Source organism: Mus musculus, chromosome X, assembly GCF_000001635.26.
Source record: "Mus musculus strain C57BL/6J chromosome X, GRCm38.p6 C57BL/6J".
NCBI lineage: Eukaryota > Metazoa > Chordata > Mammalia > Rodentia > Muridae > Mus > Mus musculus.
The window spans coordinates 73,107,500-73,129,812 of NC_000086.7; the positions used below are offsets into that span (position 1 = coordinate 73,107,500).

General features: G+C 51.5%; 2 protein-coding genes across 20 annotated transcripts; one reads left to right on the plus strand and one right to left on the minus strand.

Annotated features, from left to right (window-relative positions):
* Positions 1-121: 121 nt before the first annotated feature.
* Xlr5a (X-linked lymphocyte-regulated 5A) lies at positions 122-11,218 on the minus strand. 9 transcript variants are annotated; one of them, XM_006528208.4, is made up of 9 exons: positions 11,008-11,218; positions 7,636-7,772; positions 7,048-7,117; positions 5,846-5,880; positions 4,692-4,812; positions 3,916-4,015; positions 2,430-2,528; positions 1,114-1,218; positions 122-1,017 (listed from the first exon to the last, which is right to left on the minus strand). In XM_006528208.4, the coding sequence occupies exons 2-9, from the start codon at positions 7,739-7,741 to the stop codon at positions 943-945; spliced, it is 711 nt and encodes a 236-aa protein (XP_006528271.1). In that variant the 5' UTR covers positions 7,742-7,772; positions 11,008-11,218; the 3' UTR covers positions 122-942. The 9 variants fall into 9 exon arrangements, with proteins under 9 accessions (XP_006528271.1, XP_006528272.1, XP_006528269.1 ...); XM_006528209.4 differs by lacking the exon at positions 11,008-11,218 and adding an exon at positions 10,577-10,932; XM_006528206.4 differs by lacking the exon at positions 11,008-11,218 and adding an exon at positions 10,180-10,246.
* On the plus strand, positions 9,531-21,770 carry Gm14685 (predicted gene 14685). Of its 11 annotated transcripts, none has more exons than XM_006528182.3 (7): positions 9,533-9,636; positions 13,662-14,278; positions 15,113-15,216; positions 15,569-15,636; positions 15,930-16,026; positions 17,319-17,484; positions 19,320-21,770. In XM_006528182.3, exon 7 carries the CDS (start codon positions 19,505-19,507, stop codon positions 21,590-21,592), a length of 2,088 nt encoding a protein of 695 aa, XP_006528245.1. In that variant the 5' UTR covers positions 9,533-9,636; positions 13,662-14,278; positions 15,113-15,216; positions 15,569-15,636; positions 15,930-16,026; positions 17,319-17,484; positions 19,320-19,504; the 3' UTR covers positions 21,593-21,770. The 11 variants fall into 11 exon arrangements, with proteins under 11 accessions (XP_006528251.1, XP_006528245.1, XP_006528249.1 ...); XM_006528181.2 differs by lacking the exon at positions 9,533-9,636 and adding an exon at positions 10,178-10,257; XM_006528186.3 differs by lacking the exon at positions 13,662-14,278 and having other exon boundaries at positions 9,552-9,636.
* Positions 21,771-22,313: the final 543 nt, after the last annotated feature.

The window sequence follows — 22,313 nt, forward strand, 5'->3', positions numbered from 1 at the left end:
CAAGGCCCAGGGGAACTCAGGCCCTCTTCTGGCCTTCAGGGTACTGACACACACATGGGAAAGTGCTCACAGAGACTCAACAAGTACACACATTACAACAAAACCCCAAATACCTCATATGTGCTGAACACAGACTCTAAGCATTCATTTTAATAAATACAGCATAGGGCAAGGATAAGAGAATGAATGACTAAGGAGTTAGACAAACACACACATACAGGCAGAAGGACTTGATGAATAGTAGACTCTCTAAGGAGAACCCTAGAAAACACTCATGTAAAGACCCCTCCAAAACACTGGAGCCACAAATGCTTACACAGATACAGGCTGATAAAATGCTTTCATCCAAAGGTAACCAGTGTTGAAGACAGCTTTGAAAATGAGTCTGGGTGTCTTTGGGAAATGCCACAGCCCCACAACTAGCACAGAGTCAACACATTAGGAATGGCTCTGTCGTGGGAATCATGTTAAGAAGATTTTTTTTAACACTTCTGAGCACACAAACATGAGTGTGTTCAGCAAGTCTCGGTGGCATGTTGGGTTGATTTTCCCATTGCAATGGAACGGTCTCTGTGACCTCATGAGAAATGAAAGCATGCACAGAAAAATGGGTCCCATCTTTATTCACTTCTTCCTAAAATAAGTATGGTAACATTCACTTTGGAACAGTGACAGAGAATCAACCACAAAGTCAAATGACATTTGCTTCCAAAATATAATTGCCACTACTGGGCAGAATGAATCTCCCTTGCTGTCATGGGCCTGGATGATCCACACTTAACTGTCCTCGCTACTCACAGAGCTGCTGGGAGTTCACTTAATGATTAACAGTGTCTCAGTCTCAATTGTAACAAAGTAAAGAGAAAGGAGCTGCACTGGCTACTACCAACATCTTCTTAGCATGGCTAACGCTTCCTTCCCTGTGTATCCTATGTGTGATCTTCAGATGGTTTCTTCAGAGCTTTCATGGATCAGGGACTGAAGGTATGTTTCAACCATGGATATGTCTTGATCTTGCTGTTTGAAAAGAAAAAGGAGATTTAGAGGATCTTCATTACATCTCTGCTAATAGGAAGGTAGCCCAGGGCGTAGTGTTACAGACACACGACTTACGGTTTCCATGATTACTCTGTTCTGCACCTTGGAGATTTCCTTCTCCACAATAGTGTGCTGACCACCAATAAAGGTTTTTTGACGTTTACTCAAGTCGTTGGCTTTCTGTAACAAACCACAACAAAAGAAGGTACTTGAGCAGGAAGCCCCAAGCCCCAACTTGACACCTCACCTCATTTAACTTAAAAGTACAGACTTTGCGTATCCCAAAGGATCCTTGTTAGGAATCAAAGTAAGTAACAGTGGTTACTTCTTGTGCATCTATATGAACTCTCCACCAAAAGATGCAGTTCCACATTTGAGCTCACTATCATTATGAGAAGAGAACACCACCTAAGGCACTTATCTCAGAATATGGACAGATGGGCAGGTAAAGGCCATATAGACCAGGCATGGAAAAAAAGAGGCACAGGCATGTGCTGGAGACCCCCAAGGTTTCCCAGGGGAAGGAGCCATTCATTTGCTGTGTCCATGGAATGCAGTTTTCACAGAGAAGACAGAGCATGCAATCACATGCCCTTTTAAGCTAAGACAAGCTGAAGTGAGGAATGTGATCACATCTCTCAAGGAATGCTGCAGTGGTGGATACAGAGGAGAACAGACTGTGTCACCTGTCCATACACCACAAAATGCCTGTCCATTCTCTGCCCTATTGCCAGGGCCCAGAGGAGTTTAAGAGCATACGACATGTATGCTGGCTGAAAATGGGTGTGGAAGGGGAGCCTGCTGGCTATGTGACTGAAGAGGACACCCATGGCAACTTCCAGCGATGAAAACAGAGGATTTCCATAGGGAAGACAAGGCACGGGGATCTATATCTGGGCCAAGAGCAGCATGGACAGGGGACAGGAGTCGCTTCAGGGGAAGCTGGTGCATGGCGAGGAGGGAAGACAAGACAGAAGCAGCCAGAGGAGCTTTTGGAGGAGGGGTGTTTGCAGAGGACAGAGCAAAGAGGGAGAATTAAGAAGGAAGGCCACTGGGAACTATGGGAGAGGGAAAGGCCCTGTTTGAGGACAACAACTCAGCGCTGAGGTCTGGGGAAGTACAGAAGCTTGAGAGAAGCGGCAGAGGGAGATCGAGAGAGCAAATTCCCAGTCAGCAGCTCCCATGCTACAACACTCTGCACTAAACATCATCACTTTCCCAGGCTAAACAAAACCTAGCTTTTTTCCTACGTGTGGGGAAAATATTCCCATGAGAATGTGAAATTACTTTTCCCACAAACTGAGAAAGGGCCATTTATTCTGTCTCCTGCTTTTAGAGACACATAGTGTGACATAAATATGTGCTCTGTTCTCAAGTTCAATCTACCAGACCTTCAAAAATGTGTCACACATATCTTTAGCGTTTTTGAGCTTGGTTTCATGGTCCTCTATAGCCGTCTGTAAAATCTTCATTTGCTGCTGGGTTATAAACTGAAATAGAGGAAATCAATGATAAGATGTCAGCAAAACTGGACATCCAACCCAGCTGCTTACAGCAGTTGCTTCCCGTGCTGTTTTGTGGGTTCTATCATTCAAGATCGAGGTTGAAGACATGGCCTTCAATACCAAAAACAACCTGACAATGTCTGACGGGTCACAGAGGGAGACATTCTGTCCCATCTGGGCAAAATTCCCATGAAAGAACTACTCATTTTGAAATTAATCTAAGATCCATCCAATCTGTAGATTCCCACCTCAACAAAATAAAGTAAAAAATTAAGGTCTCTTGTGGCTCAGTTTTCTTAAAGGATGAATCTTCTTGTCCAACTCAATGGGCAGGTAGATTAGCTTCCAAGGGAACAACACCTCTTTCCAAAGGAGTTTTTCACCTAAACCTCCCTCATCAGTCAGTGACTCCCTACATTGTGACACCCCATGACTACAGTATCAACCAAATGAGGACAGAGCAGACCAATAGCAACCATATATCAGCTCCTGCTGTTGAGCATTCCACAGCAACAAAAATTTCAAGAGGTGAAACCATTCAATACACAGGTCTAGAAGGCAGGGTTTCTCCACCAGTCTGACTTTACTTCTACGAAACTGAGGCAGACAAGTTAATGATTTTCCTGAGTTTTCAAAATGAGCAAGCCTCAGGACTATGGCTGCATCCTAATCAGTGGGTTCTGGAGAACATGTTCCTCACCGCCAGACTGGAATCTGTCTCCATCTCCATCAGTCAGAATCCCCAGGGGACAGCTCCATCCTCCACCAGGAAGAAAGAGCCCCCAGAGACAGCACTGAGTCCAGTTACCAGTCCCCCAAAGCCCATTCTCATCTCCAGGCTAAAGGTGACCCTGTCACCATCGCAGGTCCATCCATCACTGCATGGGAACCTTTCCCTCTTCTCCTCTGGGACAGGGCCTGTCTGAACTCCAACCACACTGGCAGCTAAGTCTCCACCTGCTTCTCCACAGCCCCATGAACTGCTCTCACTCTCCATCCCTGATCACTGTGTCAGAAGGCTAGGTGGGGCCCTCCTACTCTTTGTCCTCTGTACTGGGTCAATCCTGAAGGGTCCCCTCTCAAAATACAATCCCATACCTCCTCCTGAACTCTGTAGACAGAACCTGCTCTTCCCCCCACGCCTGTACCATGCGGGCTCCTAACCCATCATTACCCTTGTCATCTTCCCACAGAAGGGGGATAAAAAACCAAGTCAGGGAGGATGGCCAGTCTCTCCCCTCCACATCAACCACCTTCCTTGTCTCCCAGAGCTCATGTCCTGTCCCTTCCCTCCAGACCTGCTGCAGGAAGCCCTGCCACTAGGGAAACTGACACAGCAGAGGATCTGTTGCTAGCTGAGACTGCTACTCACACTGAAGTATTCTTCTTGGTCCCTTGTTCTGTCCATCTCAACCAGCCAATTGTGGTACACCGACCCAAATCTTTCACAGTACAGAGACTTAAGCTCCTGCCTGTAAAACACAGTACTGATTACAAGCATGGTCACACTGGTTGAGGGTAAGGGAATGACAAACACTCATAATTATGAAACAGGGACTAGGAGCAAAAGAGAAAAGGGGCATGAATTACACGTGACTCTCAACCCAAGAACTTTGTCTTAAGCTGCTACTAGAGACATTGTTTCACATGTCTTCCCTCTCAAACACTGAGGATGCATTTGTGCATACCTCACCCGAGATCGCACTTCTGCCTTAAAATTAGACTCATCCTCCCTTCCCTTATGGAGTAACCTATAAATTCTGAGAGCCCAAGTCCTTGTCCTGAAGGCAACATACCCTACAGTGTTTTACAGACAGAAAGTGTGCACAGAACACTTTCCACGGTGGGACTTGCATGAGAGAGCTCTGGTGATATCTCCTAATAGGTACAGTTTTGTAGACCATAAAGGACTGGCCTTCTGTTATCCTAGAGGGGAGAAATGGCTGTCTTGCCAGTCTTGCACCTGACACATCTGAGTTCCATAAAAGGGGCGGGGGTTCCCATTGGTTATGAATAGGACCGGGTCATAGGGAAAAAGGCAGTGCTCCAGAGATCCCATCAGCTATTCCATTCTGTGCACGATCAAGATGGCAGACAGGAGTGACTCGGGAAGAAGAGGAAAGGCTCTACGGGTGCTCAGAATGTTACCTTGAATTCTGCTGAGCTTTCAAAATGCTCTGGAGGTTTTCATTCAGACTTCTGAAAGAGGCATTTACATCCTCTTCAAACTGCTTCTTCTTTTCCATAAGAAGTCCTGTACCATCATCACCTGTGTGAGAAGGGAAAAGGCATCATTTAAGTCAAATATACAGAGGAAGAAGAAGAGTTGGTTCATCCCAGACACACCACCTACAGGACAGCACGAATAACTATGCATCTGCATAGGTTGTCTTTTTTTTTCTTTTTTAAGATAGGGTCTCTTGTAGCCTAAGCTGGTCTCAAACTTGCTACGTAACTGAGGCCAACCTCAAGATCCTGATTCTGTCTCTACTCCCTAAGTGCTAGGAATACAGGAGGAGGCATCCTGCTTGACTAAAGAATGCCACTGACAAACAATTTTCTGGACATGTCAAACCCAAGCAGTTCCTCTGCAACCAGAAAGAGCAATGCTGTCAGACTTCCTTGCTTGTATGAGCTGGCTCTACACTCTGGCTAAGAATTGATGATGGCTCTCTAGTAATGCTGTCTGGGTTCGCCTATAGAAGTGAATAAAACCTGCCTCAGTTGGAGGGGCATGTGGTACACTGGGGTTGTTACCGTGGACGACAGAAAACAAGCTAGTGTGGCATGCATGATGTGCACAATACAATCTATCTCGCTTTTCTTCCCAGTGCTGCCTTCAGAGTTCCCTGACAGGTTCCTAAATGTCTACAGACTAAAGGCTATTTTACCAGCTCTCCTTTTGCAGGGGTTCCTGGAGGAGAGCAACTTTGGAAAGGCATAAGAAATGACTTGCTTCAGAACTTGAAAGAAAGCTGTAGAAATCTGACATACCACTCCTGCAGTAAGTTAAAGAGCAGAGATATATCTGCTTGCCCATCATCTCTAGTGACAGTCTCCAGCCATGCAGGAAGCAGGAAGCAGCCTGGGCTACAGCTCCAACCTTTCCCCTGCTCACATCAGCATGTTAAAGGTAAAGGAAACCCCCGAAGGCCAAAGGACAACTTAGTCTTCAGAAATAGCCTCTGAGCCACAGAACTGTTCCAGAGTTCTCTTGTCTCTCAGCGACCACATTCTCACTGTGCGTAAGTCAGAGGGTTGGAAAGAAAGTTCTGGGACTACCAAGGTCTGCTCAAACCTACCTTTGAAATCCTGCATCTTCTTCTGAACAGGCTCCCTGTGGGTAAAACAACACAGAATTATTTTTTTTAATTAGGTATTTATTTCATTTACATTTCCAATGCTATCTCAAAAGTCCCCCACCCACTCCCCCATCCACTCCCCCACCCACCCACTCCCACTTCTTGGCCCTGGCGTTCCCCTGTACTGAGGCACATACAGTTTGCAATACCAATGGGCCTCTCTTTCCACTGATGGCCGACTAGGCCATCTTCTGATACATATGCAGCTAGAGATATGAGCTCTGGGGGGTACTGGTTAGTTCATATTGTTGTTCCTCCTATAGGGTTGCAGATCCCTTTAGCTCAGAATTCTTAATTGAGGACAAGCATCCTAAGTTTGCTTTGAAGGAAAAGGAGAGGCGTGCCGTTTTGCAGAGGCTAGAGCTCATGTGGGGTAAAGTCGGGTTTTCCTCTCTGGGTCAATAATTTTATTACTTTGTCCTTGTTTTCGTACTGAGCCAAAGCGTCCTTTGCAGATAGATACATATGGGTGCATGGCTAAGGGTTACTTCTTGTAGCACAATTGACTGAGAGCCTACTGTAGTCCCAGGAATCCCACCCCAGCTGGGTTTGGGTGACTCATGGGAAATCACACCCCAGGTGTTCCCTGCCCAACTGCAGGCAGCTGCACAGAAGTAGGGGATTTTATAGTAAATGTTCACCAGGATCCTTTCACAGTGCAGCACAGGGTTTCATAAAGGCATCCTCACCCATGTGTCCTGCACTCCAGCCACATTCACTCTCCTTCTTCCTCAAGCCCCTCCTGCAGCTATTCCTCCTACATCACCCAGACAGTGTCTCCTTAACTTTTATCCCAGGTGACCGTGTGCCACCCCCAGAGTCTGCCTCGAACCACCTCCCCTCAACTCCTGCAAACCTTCCCCTCAACTGGGTATTGCCTGCCTCTTGCCACTCTCCCCTCTGAGTTCAGGTTGTATCATTTTAGGGACCTACTTGTAATCCAGGATCCTCAGAGGAGAGACAACAGGAGGCAGTATTCTCTCTGATGCTGGCCTATTTCACTTAATAGCAGACCCCGCCGTACCCCAGCCCCCGCCACTTAGATCCACTTCCTGGGAGAGGGAACTTTTTGCTTTCTGTATCTGCATACAACCACACTGAAACTACCTCACGTGGGGAAGGCTAACCCTTGAAGACCTCACCTGGCCTCTTGCATGTCTGATCCTGAAGAATGGCTGCCCATCCCACTGGTACCAACTGCTGGTTTGTCAGCTGCACGGAGGGGGAAGGAAAAACCATTGCAAATGAAGCATGCTGCTCTCATCATACTGCATGGGAAACGGCTCCACTCAAGAGTTGGTTGAGCCCAGATCCAACACAAAGGTTTAGAAGCAGTCTTCCAGGAACTCACACCATTCCCCCACCCCCACAGGTGACACTCAGCTTGGCCCCAGTCTAGGGACAGCAGATACATGTACGTGCATGAGCCTTACAAGAAAATTCCCTGTGACCCCTGGGCTTCTTCAGAGGCATGTTGGTCTCTGTGAGCCTTGTATCTATCTCTGCCACGGGCTGAGAATGTCACGTGGGGACCAAAACCCAGAGAATGCATGAGAATCAGAGGTCAGAGTCTGAATCGCCCCACGCCCCACCCTGTCCTCCATGCCCGCCCAGCTTCAATACCATGGAATAGCCTGATGAGTATCGGACTGCCCCCATGTTCCCTGTGCCAAGTAGTAGAGTGTCCCCACGGTGGGGCCCAGCCCCAAAAGCCCCATATCAGTTGTTACCAGGGTTAACTTCATCTGAGTTCTTGAAGTCATCTGATGGGAGGGTCTTATGTACCCTCTGGTGCTTGCCACTTTTCTTCATGGCCTTTTGTTCCTTGTTTGACATGGCTGGAACCTTCCTGGGTCAGACAGGACTCCTGAAAGTAAAGACACTGACCTGCATGGGATACGGCTCCACTCAAGTGTTGGCTGAGCCCAGATCCAACACAAAGGTTTAGAAGCAGTCTTCCAGGAACTCACACCCCTCCCCCCACCCCCACAGGTGAAACTCGGCTTGCCCCAGTCTAGGGACAGCAGATACATGTATATGCCTGAAAATTTCATGACCCTAAATGAAAACAGGGACCAGGACTCCACAGGATGTGGCCACGTGTGCTGGAGCAAAGAGGAGGTGGGAGTGTGACATCAATATCCCGCCAGGTCCAATCACGTCCTTTCCCATTTTTCTGGCTGAACGCAGATCTGCCACAAGCCAGTAGCCCTCAGTCTCAGCTCTTTCCCCTGATTCCTTGTCACCAGGTTAGGACAAGCTGGACTAGACCCCGAGATCCAATGTTGGTGTCTAGTCACAAACACCAATCCACTGGTGGCCAATGAGGTCACTGGAGCCGTGCCCTGGCAAGCAATGGTTGAGCCCTGCTGCGCAGTCAGGTGAATTTCGAACCACTCTCAGTCTAGATGCTTTGGAAGAAACTCAGGGACCCAAGCCTCCAGGAGAGACCCAAAAGAATACACCAGAGGCAAATGCAGAGATTCCCTGATGCAGTCACCCAAGATGACACACAGCCTGTGGAGGGCATGAAGTCTCTGTGCTCACAGACAAGGAATATAGAAACCAGGGATGTGAAGCATGCAGGCAGGCTTGTCTCTTCAACAGAAGGGATGTATATGCCTCTTTTCCACCCAGAAGGCTGGGAGTGGATTTTGTTAATAGCCTGGTGGTCTGTGCCACCTGTGTGGTCAGGTCACACCCAAATCCCCCTGACTTTTACATTTCTCTCAGCCTCTCCCCTTCCTCCCCCACCAGACCCTCATCCTTAGTTTTGTTTGTCAGTCAGTAGAGCCCTGTGGGACATGTGGAGCTGTGTCACCAGACAAAAACTGGGAAGGCTGAGCGCATACAGAAGCCCCTGTAAATTCTCATGTAGGAGAGTGGGAAACGTCCACCGGGTTCCTGTACTGGAACACGTGATCACAACACCCCCACGTGGATATCATGAGCACTAGTCACATAGCCCAGAACACTCAGTGCTCCATGCTAACGAGGTATCCAGATGGACAAGGCCTCAGAGTGTTTAGCCAATAAGCTGCCCTTCACCGACATTCCTTCCTGCGAGATGTATTTAATCTCTGGTCCACCCTGAGTGAGTTGCATGCACCCATCTTCCACAATGAACAGTGAATAAATAGTGTGGACAAGCAGAGATCGTCTCATCAGGAAGGGCTGTGGGTGGGGGGAAGCCTTCTTCATACAGAGTCCTTGCCTTCTAAGTCTCCTGCAGAAGGACCCTCTGACCTTTGGACAAGGATACTCCGTGGCCCTGGCCCTGGGCTCATCACTGGCTTGTGCAGTTCCCTCTTTCCAGACTCTAAGATGTTCTCAGCGGTGACTTGATGACTGGGATTTGGGGGACCCCTTCTCACTGGCCTCAGCCTCACAGCAACTCCCACCCCCCTCCAACCCCCCTCTTGCCCTCGAGGGTCCTCACAGCTGGTGAGATGCCACTTTCTGGAGTGTATCACCATGTGTCTCGGGATGCAGAGACACTAAGGAAGGGAAATAGGCTCAAAGCAGTGCCCGGGAAGACCCTCTTCCCCTCGAAGGTAGTAAAAGCTAAGGAGACATCTTTCCTGGAAGGGTTCTATCAGAGGTCTCGCGATACCTTGTGTCTCAGCTGGGAAGAACCTCCCCAAGGCGGTCTGTGTCAACCTTGATACCAGCCAGGGCAAAGTCACTTGCAGAAGTGACTGCTGAGGGTTCCTGATACCTTGCCACCCTAGGTAAGTACACCTCCTAAAATCCCCCAAACCAAACCCGTTACCCTCCAGAGTGGGTACGGACATTGCATGTTACTTCCGGGAGGGTCTACCTTGGGTCTCGAGACATCTCCTCACTCAGCTGGGGAATTAAACCTCCTCCAATCCTCCCCCCCACCCCACCCCACCCCGCCGTCAACCCGTTTCCCTGGAGACTGCTTGCAGTGCTCTGCCATCACTTAAGGAAAGGTTACCTCCCATGGGGCCTATGATAGATACCAGGTCGCTCTGCTAAGGACATACACCTCTTCCAACCCCCTCCCCCCACGTCCCTTTGACCCTCCAGGGAAGGCTGACACATTCCAAGTCAATTCCGGAAGGGGTTTCCCTTCACTGCTGTGATACCTAGTCACTCAGATATGTAATTACACCTCCTACAATCCACCCACAATCCTCCCCTCCATCCCCTCCTCCTTTCCTACCCTCCTACCCTTGGGCCTCTCCTGGAGATACCTGGCCGCTCAGCCAGGGAACTAAACCTCCGAAGATCCCACAAAGCCCACTCACCCTCGCGGGTGGGCACGGTCATTGGACATCACTTCCGGAAGGGTTTTACCTTGAGTCTCGCGATACCTTGTTCCTCAGGTAGGGAATCGCGCCCCCCCCCCCCAGTCCCACAGAACCCCTCTTACTCTCGAGGGTGGGCTGGCCATGGCATGCCGGGGAGGGGAGATGATGCTTCCGGAAGGGCTTTACCTTAAGTCTCGAGATGCCTTGTCGCCCACCTAGGGAATCGCACCCCCCACAGTCCCACCGAACCCCTCTTACTCTCCAGGGTTGGGCCGGCCATGCCATGCCGGGGAGGGGAGATGATGCTTCCGGAAGGGCTTTACCTTAAGTCTCGAGATGCCTTGTCGCCCACCTAGGGAAATGCACCCCCACAGTCCCACCGAAGCCCTCTTACCCTCGAGGGAGGCCACAGCCAGGGCAAAGTCACTTCCAGAAGTGCTGTGCCAGGATGGAAAATGTGTGCACAATGCAGGAGACTCGCCAACTTGGTTCCAGGCAGAGGCCCGTCCAGCAATCATGCATGTGTGACTTGGGGCTCGGGGTTACGCGTATGTCCACCAAAAAATCCGCTGTCTTAAGGTTTTCAAGGGACCCGAAGAACCCACACTGTTTTCAAATAGCCCAGCTGCAGACACGCGGACCCAGAGAACTTGTGCAGTACCCAAAGACCTCAGAGAGACCCATGCAGAAGGTCCCAAGTCTTTCCCCACGCACCCCTGCTGCCCGGCTCACTCCTCTCAGTCACTGCGACCCTCAGAGGACATTGTTAGACAGTGTTCCGGGGGCCTCGGCCCCTCGCTGTGGAATTCGGGCACCAGACATTACCTCGCAGAGGCTATCCTGGGTCCTAATATCTGCTCACTCGCCTAGAAGACACACACCTCGCCACGGTTGCCCAGAGCCCTGCTTCCCCTGGAGGGTGGTCACAGCTGGTTGGCCCTCATTTTCAGAGAGTATTCGCCCTCTGCAGACAAGCGTGGGCACATCCGTGCTCCTGTCCAGTCCTTGTCCTTGGTTAGGCTTGTTGGAGTTCAAGAATCGGCACACAAACCACGTGAACCACTGACCTCAGTTAAGTAAGAATAGTTTACGGAAAGCACACCACAGTGCTGGTCAGACCAGGGACATAACTCAGGGTTATCTGAACTATGACAACGGATATATTTTTCTGTCAGCTCATAAAGGAAAAGAAAGCACACAAAATCCACAATGAGTTCATATGCAGGTGCAGGAAGTGCTGCCTGGTGGTCAGCTCTGACTCAAGATTTTTCACATAACAGTTCATATTGACCTTTGATTTGATGGGGCCTATGTAAAGCTTTGTGGAATTTCTTCAGATTAGCGGATCTCATCCAGAACATCCAGAACAAATCTGGCTATGTGGCCAGCCTGTCCCTGCTCTGAGCCGAGTCGCTCCTCCGTGTCAATGACTGGCAGGCATGTTAAAGCCACAATATGAAATAGCTGGCAGGCATGGAACAAAATGGCTACAGCTATTCTGGGCATGGGGGATCAGACCATAACAGTCCCACCGACCACCGCGCATGCATGCCTGGACAGGAAACGGTGCCCTTGAGGCCTGGGAGGACCTGAAACACCCACACACCTACCTGTTTTGAGTAGGCCCAACTGTGGTAGTGTGGACCTGGATGAATGTCTCCTGTGCCCAAGGATTTCAGACAGGGCCATGTGGCAGATCCCTAGTCCTTCTGCAAGCACACGGGCTGTTCTGCCCACCCTTCTCAGTCCCTGCTTCCTTGTATCAAAGCTTTCCCACACCACCCTTCCCCGCCTCCTCCACTCCTCCACTCCTCCACTCCTCCACTCCTCCACTCCTCCACTCCTCCACTCCTCACTCCTCCACTCCTCCACTCCTCCAGTCCTCCACTCCTCCACTCCTCTACTCCTCACTCCTCCACTCCTCCACTCCTCACTCCTCCACTCCTCCACTCCTCCAGTCCTCCACTCCTCCACTCCTCCACTCCTCCACTCCTCCACTACTCACTCCTCCACTCCTCCACTCCTCACTCCTCCACTCCTCCAGTCCTCCACTCCTCCACTCCTTCACTCCTCCACTCCTCCACTCCTCCAGTCCTCCACTCCTCCACTCCTCCACTCCTCCACTCCTCCACTCCTCACTCCTCCACTCCTCCACTCCTCCACTCCTCCACTCCCTGTGGAATTCGGGCTCCAGAACTTGACCTCAGTCAGGACTCTCCTGGCTCTCCATATGTGATCATTTCACCTACTTCATCTACAGGGACACATGTAGCTCACCACAATATCTAAGACCCTCTTTCTCCTCCAGGGTGGTCCCAAGTATTCCTCACTTCCTCTTGCCCTGTGGAAAACCATGTCTGCCCTGTGTGAGCCTGGCAATGTGCACCTCTGCCATAGCCGGCACGGCCTGTAATAGCGCACGAGTGACTTGGAGCTCTCAGTTGTGCGTGCATAAACCTGGAACTCACCTAGGAAGAGCCTAGTGTGTCAGGAACATCTCCGCTCCCTGCTTTCAGTCACCCTTAAAGTCTGACTTCATGGAACTTGTGTTCTGATCCCCCAAGCTTCGTGCATTCGCATCCCATGATGTGATGATGAAGCATGGTCAATATGGGTCCGCAGCCCTTGGGTGAGGACCGGGACAGTAGGACCATGAAGTGTTCCTGCAAGACAGCAGGAAGCATGGACCTGTGCAGAATCGAGAGAGTACACAAAGGGTACCGGAAGGGTCATGCGGAAGGTTCCTTGTCTCTGCAGGGGCAGACATGCTGTCCTACATGCACTCACTCCTTAGAGTCTCTAGCACCTTGACAAGACTTTCCAAGGGTGGCCCTCTGGGCTTTGTTCACTCCAGTGTGGGCTTGAGGCCCGTGGCGTCACCTCATTGGCCCTAATAACTAGTTGCTCACCTATACAGACATCCTTCACTCAATCACCCAAGACCCTCCTTTTCCAGGTTTAGTCCTCACACCCAGAAAGTAAGGGATGCTAGCCTCTCCAGAAAGGCAGAAAGGTACTTCCGGCCTTTCCTAGGCGACTTTCCAGTTCACGCATGCACAACTGAAAGCTCCACGTCATGCATGAGACTGGATGAACTGATGCCCACCAAACAATCACACGACTATAACTTGACACTTGAAGATGATGTGCATGCTGGACTGGTGTCTATAGCTATGCCTGCACACTGGGCCGCAGTAAGCCCCTCCTGTCTAAGTGTCCCTTGTGGCTGCTTCTCCGGAGGACTCGGGTGGCCAGTGACGACTGCAAAAGTACACAAGGGGCAGAAACAGGAGGCCCCTCGTCCCATGCCCACGGTACCGACTCCTGACCAGCCTCTTTAGGACTGCAGTACTCAGGGCCCCCTTTCTGATCGCCTTCCAGAGCTTTGTGTTATCTACTGTACAAGTGAGACACCTGGCTATCACAGTATTGTTCAGCTCTGGCTCTGACACTTCATGGTCCTACTGTCTTCTTCCAAGGGCTGTGCATCTATGTCGACCACACTTCACCGCCACATCATGTGTGCATGCACATCTGTGTGTGGGGGCTCAGAACGCACATTCCATGAAGTCAGACCTTTGAGGACGCAGGAAACAAAGAAGGACAGGAGTTAAATCCAGCCAGCCGCCACTTGACTATTTAGGAAGGGAATCAAGAATAACTGTGAAGGCCCTGTTGCTGTGGGAATTTTCAATGTTTTATCTACTGTGAGGAGGACCTCTGTGTTCATCAAAATGGGAAATGCTGCATCAGCCCATCACAGGGTCCCGCCACCTCTAGGTAAGTGCCGCTTCCCCATATAGAGGCATCCAAGTGAATATAGGCGTGTCAAAGCTCAAGACAGCTGAAATCACAGTGGGAAAGTCCCGATTTAACCCTGCACGACGAAGAGATGGGCCAAGCACTCTACAACCACACAGCAGGATATTATCCAAGCCCTCAGAAGGAAATGCATTGTCTCTTTATGGACATGAGAAGCATTTTCAGTGAAATCGCTCCAACAAAAGTCACTTTGTGTAAGGATCCATGTATGAGCCATGAGCAGAGTAGAAGAACCCCGAAGAACTGTGTGTCCAAACTGGTGTCATCTAATCTGGTGAGAAAACATCTCACTGGATGAGGGCATGGCTGCCTAGAGTGGCAGGCATGCCTTGGGACAGCTTAGTGGAACACAGTTTCCTCTATGCCTGTGAATGAGGGTGGGTGTATGCATGTATTCCCCTCTCCTCCCCTCCCTCTCCCTCCCCTTCTCCCTCTCCTCTCTCCCTCTCCCCTCTCCCTAGCCCTCTCCCTCCCTCTCTCTCTCCTCTCCCCCCTCTCCTCCCTCCCCCTCTCCCCCCTCCCCCGTGTCTCCCTCTTCCCCTCTCCCCCTCTCCCCCTTCTCCCCCTCTTCCCCTCTCCCCTTCCCTCTCCCTCCCTCTCCCTCTTGCTCTCCTCTCCCTCTCCTACTCCCTCTCCCTCCACTCCCTCTCCCTCTCCCACTCTCCCTCCCCTTCACTCCCTCTTCCTCTACCTCTCCCTCTCTGTCCACTCCCTCTCCCTCTCTGTCTCCTTATCTCCTTCTCCATCTCCCCCTCTTCCTCCCCCTCCCCTTCGCCCCCCCCCCCCCCCCCGTGTATGTGTGTGTATGCACATGGGTGGTGGTGGTAGTGGTTTGAATGAAATATCTTTTGCAGCCTGGGGCATTTGAATTCTTCCTTCCTAGTAGATGGTGCTATTTTGGTTCGCTTGGGAGGTGTGGCACTGCTAGAGAAAATGTGTCACCTGGGGGGGGGGGGCAGCAGGCTTTGAGGTTTCCAAAGCCTCCTGCCATTTGAGATGCTTTCTCCCCTTCCTCAATGAGATGCAGGGTAGGGTTGTTTTATTTGTTTGTTTGGTTTGTTGCTGCTACCACGTGCACTCCTCCTGTACTGCTTTCTATCCTGTGCAGGTCCATGGTCCTCCACGTTTTCTGCCCCAAGTGACCTGGAAAGCTTGTTTGCATCAGGAGAAACAAACAATGTGCCTGCCTTCCGAATTCTGGCAGGGGAAAAGGTGGCCTTCTCAGATGTGGGCCCTGGTCTTATTATTTTAGAAGGCAGGATGGAACCTGTGATCGCTTTTCTTGCCTTGTCACAGACCCTCTGTGGTCAAGTCAAAGGCCTGGCACACTGGAATGGCAGTATCATCTTTGTACTGTGTGCACCCTTACTTACTTTCATGTGTGCAGCTGCAGGGGGTGGTGGGAGAACCAGGTGACAGGGATGTAAGTGAACAGTCAGCCTCCTGGGTGGGTGGATTAGTACTTCCTGATTTCCTCAGCGAACTGGCTAGTAGGAGAGAATGTTTTCTGATGACACTGTGGTTGCCATGACAACGGGGACAAGCCATTCTTTCCTGGTTACAGATACATTTGCGAAGGACACTCACAGGCTGGAGAGGTGGAATGACTAGACAGACACGCAAGGCATGTAGGTAGGTGCCTGCAGCCAACCTGCTTGTGTGTGAGAGCTGAGTCTGCGAGTGTGCCTTGCGAGCTTGTTTGCTCTACCCCACCCCCACCCCGGACAGGGGAGGTTCTCTCACTACTACTGTTTGGAGAGAAGCCCCAAGGACTGGCTGCTCACTCAGCCCTGTCTCTTTGTCCTCAGGTAACACTTCTTTGCTGCTAGCTTTATCTTTTCAGGCCCTGAGAGCATAGTTCGCCATTGTAAATGGACACCTCCTTTCAGTTTGGCAATGATTGTCACATGTGCTCTTCTTGACAGGATGACCCTGTTTGTGTGACAGCACCTTACCCTGGATAGTTGCCGCTTGCTCGCTCGTGTTGTCTGAGAGAGAAGCTGGGAGGCATTTGAGGAGGAGGTAAATGGGGCTGGGGGTAAGGTGTGGGTGGGGGAAACCTGCAATTCCCTTGGAGAATGGTTGAAGCCCAGTGGTGACAATACTCTCTTGGCCCGGAGGCCTGCCTGACACAGGAAGTAAAAAATGCCTCCCAAAGACAGCTGTCTCTATCTGACCACTAGTCTCAGTTAGACAGAAGGAGATAAAGATCAGTGTGGCATGAACCCCCAAGAAAGGGGCAGAGTCTGTTCCCTAGGCAGGTAATTAGTTTGCTTCTGTGTCTGACTGAGTCTTTACCTTGCTCACTTCACACAGTTGGGTGGAGCATCAGCTGGGTTTTACCTGGTGTGTGGCAGGGGCTGCTCTCTGAACCACCAGCACATCTGGATCACCCTGTGTATCTCTGCCCCCCCCCACCCCCCGTGTGAGAGCAATAGGCGTTGTACTCTTCTTGCACCCTCTCATCAGACTGTCCCCCGCCTGTCTGTCTTACTGCAGGGAGGGAAGCCATTGTTCCCATCTGGAGAAAATGTGAAAAGACACAGCACAGAGGGAATGTGTGCAAGTTCTTGATAGAAGGCTTTTGGTCCCAGGGCCAAAGTGTGTGTTGAGACAGAGATTTCAGGATTCCACCTCCCAGACTTCTCTGTGTGCCCCTGGGGAAGTTAGTGTGCCCTTTTCACCAGAAAGGCAACTCTCACAGAAATTTCGGAGAACCTTTTGAAAGTAGTGCGCCGGAGGCGGCGCCTGGAAACAGTGGAGGCAGGTGGCCATACTGCTAACGTCTAACCAAGATGTAGGAAGGATAAGGACTTTTATGTACCCAGGAGCAGTAGGCATGCACAGATGGAATACACACTGGGGAGAGCATGGCCCTATATGAGTGCAGACACATTTCTTTATGACTGAGTTACAGATGCTACACGGATACCCTGGTTTGTGGGCTTGAACACATACTTGGTATTCCCAGTTATGCTTTCTAACTGAAATTAGAATTATGTGGGGCTGAGAATGAATTATGTGGGACTGAGAATGCCCCACGGGAGGGAAGCAGAAGCATGTACAAGCCTGAGAAGGGTAGAAGGCATCATGTACTCTATAAGTGTGCCTCGGGCATCCGTGGTTTCCAAGGGTACCCTCTGAGGGGTGGGTGGGCTCTCACGTGCTCCGGGCATGGTTCCTGGATGGTGGAGAGGCATGGTTGGACTTGATGGGGGTTCATTTAGCCTTGCTGGAAAGCATGCGCAAGGAAGGTCCAGCAGAAGGCAGCCTAAAAGTAACTGAAGCGTTCATGTTTTCCTCCATTTCCTCAGGAGATATCCGTGTGACAAGGGCCAGGACTCCAAGGGGGTTGGATCAGAGGAAACCAGCCCCGGGAGATGACACAGCCACCTAGGATGAAGAGCCACTGTCGTCTGTGATCCCTAAGTTGAACTCCATACCTCCACAGTACACGTGTGCTATTGCGTCATCCAGAAGGTATGCCCTGAGACATTCCTAGACTGCTTTATGTAGAAAGCCACTTTAGGCAGCGTGAACTCGGATTTGAAGTCAGTAAGACATGGGTGGGAATACAACAGAAGGGACACTGCACGTTTGTGGAGTGAATTGGGAGCTAGAGTGTACCAGCAGGTGTTTGTGGATACAGAGGGAGGGAAGGGAAGGACCGAGGGGATCACGAGAATATCATCTGTCCTCCCCGCCCCCATATTTCTGTATGGTTGGAAATTCCTACAGATAAGGTCTGGAGTGCCATGATGAGCTCCATTGGCCCATGCTCACGGAAGGGACAAGGGGTAACAGGAGTTCACAAGAAGAGCAGCGTCCTTAGGAAGCTGTTTCAGGAGGCCAGAGTCCACCAGTGCTCTGCCTCACTGTGCTTGCTGGGGCCCAGGTCATGACCTGGATCGCTTGCTTCCTGGCATAAACAGTGAGCAGCGGTGGCATGTGAGCCCATCCTGATCCTTCCTCCGTGTTGTAGTCCATACCTATCAGCAAGCACAGTGGGCCTCTTTTGAGGATCAGACAGGTGAGGAATTTGTTTCACACAGGCATGCATGACATACACACTGCTGATAGGAACCAGACTGGTTCAAGGCAGAGGCAGTCAGTAACACAGTAGCCAACCTGCCCTTCACACCCCCATACAAACCAGACACAACACACACACACACACACACACACACATACACACACGAGAGAGAGAGAGAGAGAGAGAGAGAGAGAGGGGGGGGGGAGAGAGAGAGAGAGAAATGGGCCAAGGAGAAGAACGTAATGAGATTCCACTAAGATGGCTGTGAAGGAGGAACTCTGTTGAGAGGCAGAGTATGGGGGAACATGAACAGAAGAGCTATGTTACAGATGAGTGTGAACACCCCTGGAGTTAGGGATGGGCAAGGTACCATCCAGGCCATTAATTTTCTATGTGTTTAAGACCGTGTGGATCAAAATTAGGCCACAGAGCTCGTGTGCAAGAGAGCTCTGTGGTCTGGGGTCTCTTGTTAGAACAGTGCCCATCACAGGCAGATAGGGATGTGCAGGGTCTCCTGCAGACTTGAGGTTGCAGCATGCGGGTGCACAATTCCAACAGAGGCACTGGCTTATTCTGTTGAGCTCCACCTGATCCTGCTGAGAATGCCAATTAGTAAGCATTTCTCCACAATGAAGTGCTTTCTCTTTGGGGCTCTCCCCGGGTGTGCCCTGCGAACACTTGATCCCATAGTGAGGTCCATGCTGGAGTAGGGAACAAGAGCTCTGACCAAAAGATTGGCGTCACAGGGGTGGGGATTGGGGTCGGGGACTGGGACAGAAGGAAGCCAGCAGCTATGACAGCAGCCACACTTACTTGCAAATCACCATGAACATTTCCCCAGCCCCATTGCTCTTTAACCTGCTAACACACTGGCCTGGAAGGCAAGTTCCCTAGGAGTCCAAGGGCTCCTGGTGTCAGCAGCACAGGGCTACCTCCCTAGGAAAGAAAACAGTGAGGATGGCTCCCCCACCCCCAGGGAATCCCAGTGAGCCCCAAGACACTGACTGGGTGGGCAAGAAAACCACAAGCCTTGTAAAGACACCCATCTCTCTGGGAGGATGTTCGCCACCCCAGCCTCAGGTCGAGGAACAAAATTGTTGTGACTGTCTCCCACAGATGCTCTGGAACCTTCCATACCTTCTCCCACATCCTCCATTCTGTAGAACAGACTCTGTCAGCTCCCTTGATTTCTCATGCCTTGCCTCACTGAGGTGCTGCTTCCTTGTCCACTAAAGGCAATCTCCTTCCTAATGCAGCTCTGCTTCCCTCTCCCACCCTACAGGATAAGCGCGTACAACCCTGAGCGACTTCAGTCAGTTCAAACTTCTCTACCAGATTCTGGAGGGAGAGCAGCGCCACAGGCAGGAGAGCAGAGCCAGAGAGGACCGGCGGGCAGTCACAACAGTGCCCAGAACAACCAAAGGAGTCACCCTGTCCTGATCAGCACAGCCCCAGAGTCCAGTCGCCATGGACTCTGCAGAGTATGTACTCTGTGGCTGGAAGGGCCAGCTGTGGCCTGCAAGGGTGTTGTCCAGACCCAGGACCCCAGCCAATAGTAAGAGGAGAGGGGCGCCCTTCCTGGAGGTCCAAATACTGCCTGTGGGTGAGAAGATGAGAGTGAGGAGCTCCGAGGTGAGGCCCCTAGACAAGTCTGAAATCATAAGCATCGCCTCCTTGGCAGGAAAGGAGTCACGGGGCAGGGGCTCGCCAGGTCAGACCAGGGCATACAGGAGAGCCCTCAAGGTGGCCCTGGATGTTCTGGGCGAGGGAACCAGCTTGTTTCAAGGAGGAAGAGCAGGTGGCCAAAGAACCAGCACCGTGGCTCCAAAGGTTCCAAAAGAGCAGGCCAGCTCCAGCAGCTCCAGCCTAGGTCAGCGCCTGTGCCTCCAAGGGCGCAACCAGAAAGGCCAAGGGCTCTCCCAGAGGAGTCCTGGGAAGCGGGGCCGCCCGGGTCAGAGTCCTGCGATGATGGGCTCCCAGAATGTGCCTGCAGTGCGAGCAGGGGAAGCCCAGGCTCATACTGCTGTAGGCCTCCCGCGCTCTGAAATGCAAGGGGATGTGTTAAGAGGCACCAGAGTGTGGCCAAGTTACTCGGAGACACCCTTGGGAAAAGCTGGCGGTAATCCAGGGAAGAGAAAGCCAGGTACATCCAAGCTCAGGTCTTTGAGTGCCCCAGCCTCCAGGGAGGGTACCCGGGCTAAAAACGAGCAGCAGGCTGCCTCTGGACCACTGAGGCACATCTCTATCTCACCCAAAGCTCTCAAAAAACGAGTTCAGTGTGCTGGCCTAGAGATCCGGGCAACTGGAGCCCAAAGGAAGACCGCCCTCGCAGAGAACAAGGACCATCCTGGCCCGGGGACCCCGAAGCCAGACTCAAAGGGGGCATCGGCAGCCTACACGCCTCCAGTCCCGAAGCTACGCAGGTCACTCCGCATAGCTAGTCAAAAAAAGAAGCCCCATGTGCTGTGTGCACTGTGCGGGCTCCCAGAACGGGAACCCCAAGTGCATTCAAAGGTGACCAACACCAGGTTCAAGAGGAGAGGGGCCCGAGTTCAAAAAGATGCCAAAGCCACCAACGTGGCTTCTGCCCAGGGGCCCAGCACCATTGAGCGAGGAACGCTGGTCTGGTTCAAATTTCAGGACCTTCCTTTCTGGCCAGCGGTGGTCAAGAGTGTCAGCGAAAATGACAAGATGGCGAGGGTGCTGTTGATCGAGGGCAACATGCAGTTTGAGCGCAGGGGTATCCGTGTCCCTCTCCGCAAGTTGAAGCACCTGGACTGTGGGGAGAAAGTATCACTCGTGAGGAGAGCCAGCAGACTGTACGCCCAGGGCATCAACTGGTGCTTCTCAGTGATCGACCACTACAGAGAGGGCCTTGCCCATGGCTCCTTCCTGGGCTCCTTTATGGACTACTACACCACCCAAGCCAGTTACCCGCTAAGGAGAGCCGTCCAGGAGGGCGACCTGCATATCGATTTCCCCAAGGTGAGCTATGCTGAATTGGAAGATTGGGAGGAGGAGACCGCCCTGGGTGGGAAGGGGCCCTACAAGAAACTCCTGCCCGACCGCATGAGGGCCGCTTGGGACAGAGCCAACCAGAAGCTCGTGGACTTCATCGTGAAGAGAAAGGGGGCCGACCAGCACCTGCTGGACATCGTGAAGGGCAGAAAACCGTCCAGGTGGCTGGACGATCTTTGGAAATCAAAGAGGGAAGTCTTCTGCATTGAGACCTACCTGGAGGACGAGGACCAGCTGCATCTCGTGGCCAGACATTTGCAAGAAGTGGCCAAGGAAGCAGACGAGGCCCTGCTCTCGCTGGCAAGAGGAGACAAAGTGAGGTTTACCATGGAAGTTCTTTTTCCAGAAGCCATCATCTGCTCCATCGCTGCCCTGGATGAGCTCACCTACAAGGAGGCAGAAGAGAAGTACCTGCGTGGCCCACCCGTGCACTACCGTGAGAAAGAGCTATTCGACAAGACCATCTTAAAGGCGGCCAGGAAGAGGTCAGCAGCCAGGATTCGGGCTGCCAGGGACCCTCCTGTGCCCACTCCTTAGAAGGGATCGTCCTCCTTTCAGCTGTCACCCCTGAGTCTCCCAAGACAGGAGACAGGAAGTGCCTCCAAACTGGAACATCTGGGAGACCGTGGGGGCACACAATGGCTGCTGTCAAAGCTCCTCACTAAGTGTTTCTTTACCCCCTCGAAATAAATGTTCACGTTCCTGCTTGACAGTGTAGATGTCTAAGACAGCTCTACTGATCCTGTAAGCTTCAGTCCAGGCCTGGCCTTTTGGCTCTCTTTCGCCGGTGCCCCAACACGCACAAGTCCCGTGGGGGTGCCTCTCTGGAAAGTCATTAGCCCTGTGTGGAGTGTTGGCGAGCTAGAGCACAGGCTGCCGCCTCTCTGCACGGACCCCATGCACCTAGACAGCACACCAGGTTCCTGACGACACTGGGTCTCTGGCACGTGTTCCCCTCTCCAATCTTCTTTCTCTCTAGGGTGCTGCTATGGATGGGGCTGGGCTCCACTCTTTTCTCCATTACTTCCTCCTTCACTCACTCATGCAGAGGGAGAGGAACAGATGTGTGATTTGAGGCTGTGCTTTGAAGTCATAGAAGGGGTTGGAAATGTTGTGACCCTGGAACAACAACAATGCAAAGAATAAGAGGCAACAAAAACACAAGAAAACAGTCTATTGTGCTTTACAATGTCTCTCTCTCTCTTTTTCTTGCTTCTCTCTCTCTCTTTTTCTCTCTCTCTTCTCTCTCTGTCTCTCT

Excerpts from the sequence above, each read along its gene's own strand:
- Gm14685 (XM_006528188.3), top strand. The coding sequence starts at position 19,505 with ATGGACTCTGCAGAGTATGTACTCTGTGGCTGGAAGGGCCAGCTGTGG.
- Xlr5a (XM_006528208.4), bottom strand. The coding sequence starts at position 7,741 with ATGTCAAACAAGGAACAAAAGGCCATGAAGAAAAGTGGCAAGCACCAG. Across the intron at positions 2,529-3,915 it reads ACCAAGAAGAATACTTCAGT|TTTATAACCCAGCAGCAAAT; the intron begins GTGAGTAGCAGT and ends CCTCTATTTCAG. Across the intron at positions 1,018-1,113 it reads ACAGAGTAATCATGGAAACC|CAAGATCAAGACATATCCAT; the intron begins GTAAGTCGTGTG and ends CTTTTCAAACAG.